The 15,048-nt window shown below is 32.3% G+C and overlaps 1 protein-coding gene across 2 annotated transcripts; it reads left to right on the forward strand.

Annotated features, from left to right (window-relative positions):
* The first annotated feature begins 2,756 nt into the window (after nt 1-2,756).
* Nucleotides 2,757-9,054, forward strand: LOC112510023 (glycine-rich cell wall structural protein 2-like). 2 transcript variants are annotated; one of them, XM_025115279.1, is made up of 9 exons: nt 2,757-2,847; nt 3,093-3,218; nt 4,273-4,353; nt 4,608-4,696; nt 4,832-4,906; nt 6,187-6,248; nt 6,650-6,736; nt 7,590-7,778; nt 8,725-9,054. In XM_025115279.1, exons 2-9 carry the CDS (start codon nt 3,096-3,098, stop codon nt 8,808-8,810), a joined length of 792 nt encoding a protein of 263 aa, XP_024971047.1. In that variant the 5' UTR covers nt 2,757-2,847; nt 3,093-3,095; the 3' UTR covers nt 8,811-9,054. The 2 variants fall into 2 exon arrangements, with proteins under 2 accessions (XP_024971047.1, XP_024971049.1); XM_025115281.1 differs by lacking the exon at nt 6,650-6,736.
* Nucleotides 9,055-15,048: the final 5,994 nt, after the last annotated feature.

Genomic DNA, 15,048 nt, shown 5'->3' on the forward strand with positions numbered 1-15,048 from the left:
TTACTGTTTAATGTCGGGCTCGAACATGAGAAAAAAATAAGAACTCACTGTTCTATGTTTCATGCGATATGTGACAGAGACAAGAATTAGGATAAGGTGGGATAAAAAAAGGCGTTTTTTTAACCATCAGGGTGGTGTCTGATTAGTTTGAGCTTGAGATCCAAAGGTCAAAAATGTCTGGAGATCCCATGTTTAGATCTAAGGAGGAATAAAAATTCTCTTGTGACCATAGAGGTTTAAATGTTGTGACTCTGGGCTACCTGTAAAGCAGATGGTCGTCAATTAGTCGGTTTGTATAGCGGGTTGGATATCCAGGTTAATAAAAAAAAAGGTTTTTCTTGTTCTATCAAAATAGGTGGAACAAGATGGGACAAGAATGAGACATGAACTAAAATATTACTAATCTATCATTATTTGATATATAACATTTATATGATATTTGTTTTAATGGTCACCACTGCTAGTTGTGGCCGCCGGCAACCGTCGGCTACCTTCACCTCCGCTGCCATTACAACAAACGACCTCACCTCTACCATCATAACCACCACTATTGGCTACCACTACCACTTATCTATTTCTGTTACGTCCAATTCTAGTCGTACTAAACACCAAACATACGGTTGTTATGTAAAATCTTGTCCCGTCTTGCCCTTCGTTCTGTCATGTACAATCTTACCCTGTTTAGTCTAATCATATCTGGATACCAAACGCTACCTATTAGATAAAAAACCTAAAAGAGGTGATTGTTTATTCAATTTCAAAAGAGAATTTATGATTAAATTATGACTTTGATGTCTTTGGTGTTAAAATTTGATGATGGATCTATTGCTTTTTATGAATGCACGACGCATTACAAAACTTTTTAAAATTCTTTTTCATTTAAAATTTCAATTTTTTTTAGTACAAACAAACGAATTAAGGCGTCGTTTGTCGTTTATTAATGATCATAAAGTAAGTGCTTATTGACAAGAATCGTCACATTCATACCTTATTAGGTGATATTCTTCGCAGTGGCACAGTCTGTCATGCTCACTCGGTAAGATAAATAATACTCCATAAGTGTTAGACAAACGACCCTCGAGTCTATTGAAAAAATTCTCAATTCGGGAGCTTAAGTTTGTTGTGATCAAAGCAAGCCTGAGAAGTCCTTGGTTCAATGATACCAAATATTTTATTAATGCGCCTTTTGAGTTTTTTGAGAATGTAACGAGTTGTTTATCAAACATTTATCGGTGAACATGACAAAGATCAAAAATCTTATCAGGTAAGAGATATACAACAACCAAGGTTCCTATCCAATAAGCCGGGTAGAAAACTCTTACCCAATTAACGCTTATATGGTAAGAGACCACTTAGAAACAATCCATTTATAATATAGTATAAAAATTGTATGCATATACTCATGATTGAAATTTTAAAAATTGGGTTGAAAAATTGAATATATATATATATATATATATATATATAGAGAGAGAGAGAGAGAGAGAGAGAGGGGTTGGTTATTATACAACCCTTGACATTTGTGCAACCAATACAACTCAATCTCAACCGTCCATTTCATTTGATTTAGATGTGATTTCATAAAAGTTTTGGTTGTTTTCTAATATAAAGTATTGATCATAATTAATGAACCATATTCATCTTCTATAAATATTCAAATCATAATAAATGAACTCTTATTATTTCCATAAATATCTCAATTTATTGGGTTGCATTGGTTGTACAAATACGATAGGTTGTATTTGAAACTCTCTCTCTCTCTCTCTCTCTCTCTCTATATATATATATATATATATATATATATCCATCTATCTATCTATACTATATTATAAAGCATTTGACAAAAACTCTTAAAAACCACGTTTTATGCATAACGTACTATTTATTAATGCATGTTACTTAAAACTCAAGATTACAAGTAGGTTGTGCGTAAATACAACTTATTAAAGCTCCATATCTGAATTCGTGTAACTAACTGCAGATAAATATAATCAAATATATGATAGACATATCATTTTAAATATAAAAAATCTAAAATATAATTAAGATAATTATTGAGTTCTAACAGAATACTTAATTATGTTATATTATTAAACCAAAAATAAATTATTTCATTATTAAACTTAAATTAAATTATAATAAAAATAAATTAAAGAAATTACATAATAAATGAGAACTTTTAAATAGTTGATTTAATATTAACATTGATATTTTTTTTTTCAAAATTTTATGATATTTTGAAATTTATATTTTATTTCAAAATAAAATCATTATTTTTTTTTAAAAAAACACATAAAATCATATTATAACATCGACAAAGAATAAAATAGAATATTAAAATAGAGATGTATATCGCTGCATTGTGCAGGTACTCTTATAGTGTGTATATATATATATATATATATAATAGAGAGAGTGGAAGGATGATGCGATAAGTTAAATATTTTACGAAAATGCAAGAAGTTCTAATATTATATATAATTATCTTTTTTTCGAGTGTGTTAATTAAGCGTCTATGTCTTATTAATGTAATATATGTTTAATCATATATGATATTGAAACTTTCTCAACTTTTTACAAAATATTTACCCGGCTAAACCTACCTTGTATATATTAATAACCTCACGATTGAAAAACCGGTCGACAGACTATATAATATCCCAAGGAAACTCGGTCCAGTTTGTGGTTCAAGGTTTAGACTTTAGCTGGAGTGTTGGCCAAGCATCTATAGACTATAAATACCCAAAACTCCATGAATATACTGTTTAGGGCTTTAACCAAGAAAATCGAAGTCCAATAAGAGTGCAGGAGCTTTACTGTCTCATAGTAATCTTCCCACAGAAGACGGTAATCTCCAATTTCTATTATCCACCTAAGTTATTCTGCTTACATCCACCCCAATTTCTTGTATATGGCTTTATGCTTAGCTTATTCATCTCTGTTTTGTTAATTCTTGGTGTTATCTTTCCCCTTTTCGACAATTAGTTGTTGATATTGTTAATGGTGACTGTTCCAATAAGAATCCTACAGTGGAATTGAAGATTAGCGTTTGGATATTTTAAAATTTTGGTTTTTGTTGGTTTGTTTTTTAGCACATGGATCGGTACCAGAGGGTGGAAAAGCCACGAGCTGAGCAATCAATTAAGGAGAATGAGATACGAATTACTAGCCAAGGCAGAATGCGGAGCTATATCACATATGCTATGAGTTTGCTTGAGGTAATATGGTGATTTTCATAGGCTCTTTTAGATATTTGGTATGTAGTGTCTTTGTCTATTTTTCTTCTTATTAGAGGCTGATCCAGAAGCATTCCCTATCTGCTGTAACAAAAAGTTAAAATAGAGCCAAAGGTATTCGAATTTGCAACCTGTAATGCAATGACAGTAAGAGTAGGCTGTAACCACTTTGTGTTTAGGGGAGCACACGTCAAATTCAAAATGGATGCACCTTTAAGACCCCGAAGCTTTTCCCATTGCAGCGTGTCAATAGAGTGGGGGCATGGGCATCCCCAAGGATATTATTGAATCCGCTCCTGCTTCTTATGATCTCATGGTTGTTCATGCAAACTTATATGTCTGGGAAGTAATGTTCTTAGGGTGGGGTAGAGGTTTTACATGAATATAAGTTACATAACAGTTGCTTGACGGACTGCCATGCTGATAGGTGTATTGTTTAGTGCAAGTAACTGAATTCGAAGCACACTAATGCTATAGTCATTTACTTGAAAATAAAAGGTCTAAGGTTAGTGCAAGTAACTGAATTCGAAGCACACTAATGCTATAGTCATTTACTTGAAAATAAAAGGTCTAAGGTTAGTTTCAAGTTTGCACCCTTTTGAGTTTCAGGGTTGCCTTACCTTATAAATGCAACTTTATCAGGTCTAACCATTTTCCCCGTGCAGGATATCATTTTATGTTTGCTCAACGTTATGGTATAGAGTCTCAGTATTTTGCTACATGCTTTATGCTTGCATGTATCATATCGTTTTGCTTTTTTTTTTTTTTTTTTATATTCTATGATTCTCTAAATTATATATATATTACACTTTTGGTCTGGCAAAGAGCTCATTAATATGTAATTGTCTTGATCAATGTATGGTGAAGTTTTGTATCATTTTATAAGATAATTAGTTTCTTAGGCATAATGTAACAGAATTGACATTTCATGTTAGGAATATTTATTCATTTTACTGTTGAAGCTTGGTAGTTATAACTATTGGGGTGTGGCAATTGTCACTGCTTCTTACTCCTCAATTAATTATCTGCTTTATAGGAAAAAGGTTTGTCAGAAATTGTGTTTAAAGCAATGGGTAGAGCTATCAACAAGACTGTTACAATTGTAGAGTTGATAAAGGTTTCAATGCTCCTTCTCTCTCTTTCCTTTGTTTACTTTCGCACAAGGACCCCCCCCCCCCGGGGGGGGAGGGGGGCGTGCACGGGGTCTTCATGGAAACTGCTGTCCTACCCTTTCGGTTAGAGGCCGGGACTGCATACCACCCCTCCCCTGAGTACCCTGGCCGCGCTCTAGAGCGGGATATACTTGCATTGTTTGGTTGGTTTATATTGGCATTCCTGCTAAGTAGTGTTGTTGTACCTGTTATGATGCAGAGGAGAATTATTGGTCTTCATCAAATAACATCCATTGGATCCATAGACATAACTGATACATGGGAACCCCTAGAAGAAGGACTACTTCCGTAAGTGAGCTCATGTATTGAGAAGATATGATCTTATTTTACCTTTTCTGATGGACACCAGTCTCTGCTCCATTGTTTGCCTGTTGTAATTAAAGTATGACTCTTTATCTGTACTTGATTCTGTTGGTGCTGCAGTCTTGAAACCACTAGGCATGTGTCAATGATCGCTATCACCCTCTCTAAAAAGGAGCTGAATACATCATCTATCGGGTGAGTTACTATTTTGGCTGCAGTCCCTTAATTTTACATTGGTTGATTGATTGAAATAAATTACTCCCTCCGCCCCTCCGTCCCAAACTAAGTGTCCACATTACTATTTTAGTTTGTCCCGAAAAAGTGTCCACTTTCAAAAATTAGTTTCTAATTTTCCATTTTACCCTAAATTACGTTATCAAGGGTAAAAGTGTCATTTAGTTATTTAGAAAGTGTAATAATTTCTAAAACTGCGTGTCATTTTCATTGTTGACATTTATTTTGGGATGGAGGGAATATGTTCTAATGGTCATTGGATGCTCTTGGTACAAAAGTGAACTCACTTGGGCTCGTTAAGCTTATTTCTTTTAGTTTCTGGTTGTACTTCCATTAGAGAAAGAAGAATACATGTTCCCTTGATATGGATGCTTGTCATGCTTCTAAAGCCGTATGTGTAAAAATTTTGTACATTAACAGGTATTTAGCATAAGTTATAGTTCCATGTTGGTGGAGGTGATCAATTATTATCAAGTATTTTTCTATCTAATTGTTGACCATCATGTTCATCTTCTAGTTCTTTGGGTATTCCTTCATTTGTTTTTTGTATTTTTCTCTTCTTCCATCCCTATCTCCATCACTTCACGGGGTGTTTACCAACACAAAGCACTGACCGGGTAAGAGTGTATTGAGTAAGCGCTGACTGAGTAAGAGAGCCTTTCCTTCCTTACCTAGTTAGCATCCCGGTCAATATTATTTGTCGGTCAGAGTGTATGGAAAACAAACTCACCTCTTACAGGGTAAGCGTCTCTTACCCGGTAAGAGGCAGTCAGCAATTAGTAAACTAGTAAACCACCCCTTCATACTTTCGTCGAGTATGTTGCTGTAAGAAACTACTTAGGGGATGTTTGGTTGGTTTTCCATTAAGTCCTGCATGGATAAAGCTGTCTGTGTGGATCAATCAATCTGTATGGGAGAGTTGTTTCATAGATGGAAGGAGCGTGCTTTTTAACTGGGAGAGGCAGGTTTTGAGAACACCTGGCTTTCTGCATGAAGCTCCTCCTAGAAGCTTACTGAATAAGCCAATTTCTATATCATTAAGCCACTACCAAACGGTATAGCTGACCGAATAAGCTGTGAGTCTCATTAAGCTGCTAACAAACAGGCCCTTAGTAATGCCCCAGGAATCTGAAAGTTCCTCATTCCAGTACTTAACAATTGTTTGCCCACCGTCATAACTGCAACCTTGTGTTCGTAGTTCTACCATAAATCCTGTTTCTCATGCAATTACATGTTCTCAGGTATCAGCCTCCATTGCCATCTGATCAGGTGAAGGTGTCAACTGAGTTTGAATATGAAGGAGGTACGGTATTCTAGACTGCTCCAATAGTTATCGGGGAAATTGACTGAAATAGCCAATCCCATCAACCAAATTCACTTTTTAGCCACTTTTTAGAGCCTCTTCCAAAATAGCCGGTCTTTACGCATTTGCGTAAAGACTGATTTCTGGAGAAAAAAGAGCAAAAATCCTTATGCGTGTGCAAAAATTTGAATTATTAACGCAAAAATTTGAATCCTTTACGTAATATTTTTTTTTAAATTTGAAAATTGAGTTCACGCAAATGTGCAAGACATTTGCATAAACTCTGACTAAAACGGGAATTCAATTGAAAAGGTGGCTAAAAGTGAAGTTGGTTGGGAAGATTGGCTATTTTGGTCGTTATCGGTTTATAATACCTTTACGTTTAACATTTTTCCATGCAGAAGGATTACCAACGGGCAGGGGTAGTGGTGGAAGAGGAAGGGGAAGGGGAAGGGGAAGAGGAAGGGGAAGGGGAAGAGTGATGTCTGGTATGATCAGTTTTACAAAGTTCAGTGTTAAATTTATTTCGTTGGCACATAGTTAATTATTACTACCTTCATCCAAAAAATAAGTGTCCACGTTGCTATTTTAGTTTGTCCTAGAATAAGTGTCCATCCTCAAAAGTAAGTGCATACTTTTTAATTCTAGAATAAGTGTCCCCAAAGAAGTGTAATAATTACATATTTCTAAAACTGTCTTTTCCATTGTGGACATCTATTTTCGGATGGGATACTTGTGAACTTGAGAACACGCTATTCATGTTCTATTCATGATGAATATCGTGATAGATATTTGTGATGAAAATCATTTGATATTCAATTCATGATGAATAATATTTATGATTATTCAGGGTTTTTCATTATGAATAATACATAAAATAGTTGGTTTACAGGTTTTCAAAATATTTATGGTTCTTATTTAAACTTTCTCCATTTTACCAATGTGTTGTTTTTATGGGAAATTGACTAAAATAACCAATCTCCTTGACCAACTTCACTTTTTAGCCACTTTTACAATTGAATTCCCATTTTAGCCGGAGTTTAAGTATGCACTCGATTTTCAGATCAAAAACACATTACACGTATGCGTAGAGATTCAGATTTCTTGTGAAGGATTTAAATTTTTGCATAAAGAATCCTTAAATGCATATGCATTATGATTTTTTTTTCCTTCCCGAAATCAGTCTTTAGGCACATGCGTATAGCATCTGCGTAAAAACTGGTTATTTTCGGAAGAGGCTCTGAAAAGTGGCTAAAAATTGAATTTGGTCAACGGGGTTTTGCTATTTCAGTTATTCAGAGTCTTCTGTTTTTATACCATTGCTTTTGAATATGATATCAGGAAACGGTTATGCACCACATGGGTACGATGATGATGATGGATGGGATGGCCCTCGTGATTATCCGAGGGGAAGAGGCCGGGGAAGAAGCCGCAATTATCGTGGACGTGGAAGGGGAAATTACAGTAATGGCCCTTATATGGATGCTCCTCAAGATGCATACAATCAAGAAGCATCAATGCAAGGAAGAGGTACTACTATATTCATAACTCCAATATGATCCTCAAAACTAGACAGATAAAACCAAACCAAACTAGCCCAGTAGGCCGTTATTACACCTTTTTATTAAGTTAAATGGCGGTTTTACCCTTGCTAATAAAGGGATTAATGAATTTCTCCATGTTATAATTAAGGGTAGAACTGAACTTATATTGGGACGGTGGGAGTATCTAGTCAAAACATTTTGATCGACCCTCTTCATTTGAACTATAAGGGTGCGTTTGGTACATTGGATAGGATAGAACAAAATAGGTATCACTGTTCCACGTGTGGCAGGACTTTTATGCGGAATAGATAGGAACAAAGTGGAACAGGTATGGAACAAGTATGTTCCATTTCTACCCCATGAAACAAGGTGAAACAAATCTATATTTTACCAATTTAACCTCTAGAGAAAACTTATTTCTCTTCTAAACCATCAAATACGCCTCCCTCTTTACATTTTATTCATACTCAAAATTTTATTTATTGTATTTTATGCTCTTTAGACTTCCACTGTACTCTCCTCAAAATATCTATTTTTATACGGTTTCTATATTTTGATTAATTTATGTAATTTATTAAATATTAATAATAAAAATAATAATACAAAAAAGGTATAAGATAAAAATTGGAAACTACATGAACTTTTTATTTTGGTATCATTTCAATCGTCTTGATGAAAACTTTTTTTTAACGAAAACTTTCTAATGATGTATTTTGATATAAAAAATATTTATCTTATTATAACTTAATAAATTACATAAATTATTTAAAATATAGAAACAACTCATTAGGGGTAAATTGGTCATTTTATCGTTCCGTCTTACCAAACGCTCAACAAATGTTTTGTCCTATTCTGTCTGGATACCAAACACACCCTAATTGATGCTTCTCATCCTATTAAGTTATGAAAAGAAATGCAACTATCGATTGTAGGGCGTGGCGGTGGTGGTCGTTCAAGGGGTCAGGGATACCGATCTAATGGGCGGGGCGAGGCCTATGCAGCAGGTGAAGGTGCGTAAAGGGTCGTTGCTTTTGATCTTGTATGTGTGTTTCTATTCTCTACCTGTTGTGTTCTACTGCTAGTATTGATTTGATCTAAAGGAAGGAAGGAAGTAGTAATGCAGTAAATAATTCCTAAAAATAGACTTAGTTTTTTTAATTCCCTTTTTACCCTTTTGTAGTTTTGCCTTCTCCAGTTTTGACCTGTAGAAAACCATGTACTTTTATTTTGTGTCCAAAAAGTATATGATGAAAGGTTTTTTGGTAATAATATACAAAGTGTTTTTTATGTGAACAATGTGTTAATTACCCTACCCTTTTCTATATCCTACTGTAATTTTGATTATGGTCTACATTTTTTTGGTTTTTATTTAAGGGTAAATTGTATGAAAAAGTAACGTATTTTAACTTGATTTCTTTTTTGGGTAACGTACTTTAAAAACTTCTATTTTGATACCTAAGATGTAAAGTTTTAAGCATTTAAGTACCTGGGTAACCGGTTGAAGCATTAACTGGTTACCATGTTGATGTGGCGAGTGATGTGGTATTATTTGCTATTCAATTCAATTTCATCCTATCAATCGTCACATCAGCATGATAAGCGGTTAATGCTTCAACCGGGTACTTAAATGTTTAAAACTTTACATCTTAGGTATCAAAATGGAAGTTTTGAGATTACATTACCCAAAATAGGAACCAAATTAAAGTACGATACTTTTTCAAAAAAAAGGGAAATTGGTTGAAATGGTCATTTCTCTCATTGTAACTGGTCTTCTAGCCGTTTCTCTTCTTGTTTTACGCAAATGACACTACCTCCGCAAGTGGCACCTACGTGATTTGCAGAGGTGGCTGACAGACATAAAAATAGACTAGAAATTGCGGAGATACCACTTACGGACTTGGACAAAAAATTGTAATTTTTTTTTGTCTTTTAACTAACTCCGCAAATTACGGAGGTGTCACTTATGGAGGCAGTGTCATTTGAATAACATCGAGAAAAAATGGCCAAGGGGTTGTTTGTTTAGCTCTTAATAGTTTCATTAAGAGGCAGTCTCTAAATCATTAAGAGACGAATATTGTTTGACAAAAAAAAATGTCTCTTAATGGTTTTAAAACCCTCTGAATGATTTTATATGATGGACCCCTTAACCATTCGATTCTCTAATTCCATCGTAAACAATTATATTTCATTTTGCATTATATTACGAGAGTTTTTTTAATCATTCTGATCACTTAATAATTATGTATCAAACCATTCAACAACGGATAGTGACCATTTAGTTCGATTTCCCAAAAAAAAATGGTCAAATCCTGACATAAACAAGCCGATAAAACTTGACAACGCAAGTTGAAAAATAGGGTGAATGTTCCAATGTGAACCAAATTCAAATCCAAATCCAATACTTACTTTGAAGAGGGGTAAAACCGTCATTATTGAACGATGACTTATATTTAAAATGATTGTAATGGTCAACTACCATCTATTATTATTTTATTTTCTATTTATCCATTTTCTTAAAATTATATTTAATCTTTTAAAAGAAATTGAATTTTTTTCTTCGTGTACCAACCGATTATAATTGGTACAAAAAATATTACACTGTATACAAGTAGTAGTATATTTGGTACCAATTTAACTGGTGCTAATTTTTTTGGGCTGGTACATGCTGACACAAGTTTTGCACCAACTTTAAGTTACATATATATATAAAACCTGCCAATTGCGATTATGTTCAAATTTTGAATGACTATTTTGAGTTTTCAGGAAACGTATGTGATGCTTAAGGGTTTTTAATTGCAAAAAATAAAACTTAGAAAATTTTCAAATGTTTAAACAAGATAGTTAAAGTTACAAAGTTCAATATTCAATACATAAAAAAAATTCTAAAAACTAATAAATAATTAAATTAGTCAGTACCATGGTATTATCATGATACGTAACTTTCAAAACCGTGTACCAACAAAATTTGCATATTTGGTACAGTACCACCAACTGATTGTAATTGGTACAAGTGGTTTAGTTTTGGTACAAAATTGCCACCCTATTTGTCCGGAATGACCAAAACCCCTGCATCTGACGGGGAATTGGATACACAAAACACAGTTGATTGGGGATGGGGAATTCTATAATTTATGAACCAGAGATGGGGATATCCTTCATCCTCAACCCTGACCCCGACTCCAAGTATTAATAATACATTTTCAAGTACGTGTGCATATATATATATATATATATATATATATATGTTGGTTATTATACAACCCATGACATTTGTGCAACCAATACAACTCAATCTCAACCGTTTATTTCATTTGATTAATATGTGATTTCATAGAAGTTTTGATTGTTTTCTCATTAAAAGTATTGATCATAATTAATGAACCATATTCATCTTCCATAAATATTCAAATCATAATAAATGAACTCTCATCATTTCCATAAATATCTCAATTTATTGGGTTGCATTGGTTGTACAAATGCAACAGGTTGTATTTGAAACAAACTCTCTCTCTCTCTCTCTCTCTCTCTATATATATATATATATATATATATATATAAAGAGAGAGAGAGAGAGAAAGACTAAGGGGCCGTTTATTAAATGTTTACCTGGGTAAGTGCTTACGAAGTCACATTATCTTACAGTATGAATATGGTAAGAACCAAGAATCTTATCTGGTAAGAGCGAGACAAGGACCGAAAGTTTTATCCGGTAAGTGAGGACGACGACTCTTACCATGGTTAGCACTTACCAGTAAGTTTTTGGTAAACAGTCCCTAAGTAAAATAATGAAAATGAGAAATCCAATGAGTAAATAATGTATAAACTTAATCAATTTTCGATAACGGAAACTTCTAAAAGGAATTACATTATTGATTTGGTTATTTGTGAGAACCTTTTGTCGATGCAACGACGTGGTTGTATAATATTATCTTTCCTATTAACCCGGATATCCAACTCGCTATGCGAGTCAACTAATCCCATAATGACCACCTGCTTTGCGGGTAGCCCGAAGTCACCACATTTGAATCTCCATGGCTACAAAGTGGATTTTTGTTTCTCCTTGGATTTGAACCTGGAATCTCCAAACGCTTTTGACCTTTGGAATCCAAGCTCAAACCAATCGGGTGCCATTTTACTTTTACACAGATGCAACAATTAAAAGCTGGTTGTTTAAACATAAAAAATATAAAATTGACATTTATACACACAATACATAAAAATATTACGTAAAAATTATACAAACGGGAACAAACCCTCGATGGAAATTCCCGTTCTTCAATATAGACGAGAACGGAAAACGAGATCCCCGATACCTCCGAACCCGTTGCCAACTTGACATCTCGAACCTTTGTATATCCCCAATTCCCCACTAATTAGCTTAATGATTAAAATGATTAAAGCGTTTACTTTAAGTTTGTCTTAATTGCAATTGACTTTCTAAATTATGACCCTCACATGGCCAATACAAGTCAATGTATTTTTATATTATTCCAATATTTAATTTAATAAACTTTTATACGAATATTAAATTAAACTAGAAAGGTATTCGTGTAATACAACGAAATACATCTTGATTTAAATATTTCATTTTATTATTTATCTCAGTCGATGTTATAATATGGTCTTACGTGATTTTGAAAAATTGATGATGTTTTTATTTTTGAATAAAATATAAATTTGAAAATATCATAAAAATTTGATAAAAATATATTGATATTAATATCAAATTAACTATTTAAAATTCCTCATTTTTTGTGTAACTTTTTAATTAAAATTTTATTATAATTTAATTTAGGTTCAATAACGAAGTAATTTATATTTGGTTTAATAATATAACTTTCTTATAAAGATAATAATTAATTGTTTTGTTAGAACTCGATAATTATTCTAATTATATTTTAGATTTTTTATATTTTAAATTGAAATGTTTATCCTCTATTTGATTATGTTTATCCGCAATTAGTTATACGAATTCAAACATGGAGCTTTAATAAGTTGTACTTATGCATAATTTACTTGTAATCTTGAATTTTAAGTAATATGCATCAATATACAGTACTTTATGCATAAAAAATGGTTTTTAAGAATTTAAAATAATTGTAATTTTTTGAACAAATTGCATGAAAAAGTAACATACTTTAACTTGATTCATATTTTGGATAACGTACTTTCAAAACTTTTATTTTGATACATACGATGTAAAAGTTTAAACATTTAAGTATCCGGGTAACTGGTTGAAGCATTAACCCGGTTACCAAGCTGATGTAGAAAGTGATGTGATGAAATTTGGTTGAATAGCAAATAATACCGAGTTGGAGGGTTACCTGAGTTACTTAAATGTTTAAAACTTTACATCTTAGATATCAAAATGAAAGTTTTGAAAGTACGTTACCCAAAATAAAAACCAAGTTAAAGAATCCTTAACAAGTATTAAGTGATGCGTTTATCACTTAAAATTTCAGATGATATTTAGAGCTTTTACGTTCTTATTTTAGAAATAATTCAAAGGCTCTGAATACCCAAACGTCTTAACAAATCAAACTTCAGATTAAGAAGTAATTTTGAAAATACAGACAGACCCTAAATGTATGTTTTCAAAGTGTTTTTTTATTAGATAATTTTTTTAATAAAAATATATTACTTTTTATACAATTTAACTTGTAGGGGAGCGATCAAATGCAAACCACTCAATTTGTACAAACTGTGCAAACCGCATTCAACCAATCATAATTTTTCATTTTTTTGTAATTATGAGAGGTTGATTAATCATTTTTATTGTGGAGGGTGTTAATCATAGATATTATCATCTTCATTATTTTAATTTTAGAGAAATACATGAAACTGTTTCATTAATGTTAGAGAAATACATGAAACTGTTTCATTAATGTTAGAGAAATACATGAAACAGTTTCATTAAGTATTATATGAAACAATTTCACAACCATATATGAAACAACTTCATTAAAAAAAGTATTATATGAAACAATTTCACAAGATTAAACAATTTCATGAAAAAATTTTATAAGATTAAACAATGAAATCGACAGATGAAGGTGGTTTCCACGGTTTACACAAATGAGGGCGGTTTTCATATGATCACTCCTCTTAACTTGTATATAATTAAGATTAGTTATTAAAGAATATAAAATATTAAAACCTTTTTCTTAATTAATTGTCAATTGTAGCCGGGGTTAAAGGAGGATTCAGTCAACTTACGTACTATGGGGTACGTTTTTGCTTAATCATTAAGCATTAATCATTAAGCTTATATTTATATTTTTGACAAATATATTAAAAAAAATATTATTTTTTAATTTGATTTTAGAGTAAACTACGATTTTCGTTTATATGGTTTGTTGTTTTTAACTGTTATCGTTTCTGGTTTTTTAAGAGTTGGGTTTTTAGTTATTGTGGTTTCTATTTCATTTTGCTTTTCGTCCCCGAGACTTGGGATCATGTGAGACCAAGTGTTTTTCGTGAGACCCGTAAGACCAATTCTCAACCCTTGGATTAGATCTACAATCGTCAGATATGAACATTCATAAATGCCACGAGACTCCTCAATAATTACAAAATTGCCACCGTGCAATTTAGACCATTAGATCATTAACTTATAAAGTTGATCAATGAACATAAATTGGTCTTACGGGTCTCACGAAAAACCCTTGGTCTCACATGAACCCAACCCTCGTCCCCGAGGCTAACAAAGTTAGTTAAGTTAGGGGGTAATATGGTTTTTTTTTAGCTTTTTTTTAGTATTTGTATCATTGTACAAGCTATTAAAGCTTTACTACAAGCTAGAAGGGTACTCGCGCAATTCAACGAGGTAAATCTAGAATTTAATATTTCGTTTTATTTTGTCTCCGTCGATGTTATAATACGATTTTATGTGATATTTAAAAAAACGATAATGTTTTTATTTTTTGTATAAAATATAAATTTGAAGATATCGATTTTAGTATCAAATTAAATATTTTAAAGTTATTCTTTTTTTTTGTGTGTGTAATTTATTTAATTCAAATTTTTATTGTAATTTAATTTAGATTTAATAATGAAGTTATTTAATATATTTTTTTTATAAAAGATAATAATTAGTATTTTGTTAGAATTCAATGATTATCCTAAATATATTTTAAATTTTTTATATTTAAAATGAGATACTTATCCAGTATTTGATTATCTGCAGTTAGTTACACGAGTTCAAACATGAAGCTTTAATAAGTTGTACATACGTACAATTTACTTATAAGCTTGAA

The sequence above is a fragment of the Cynara cardunculus genome, assembly GCF_001531365.2.
Source record: "Cynara cardunculus var. scolymus isolate 2C chromosome LG 3, CcrdV1, whole genome shotgun sequence".
Classification (NCBI taxonomy): Eukaryota; Viridiplantae; Streptophyta; class Magnoliopsida; order Asterales; family Asteraceae; genus Cynara; species Cynara cardunculus.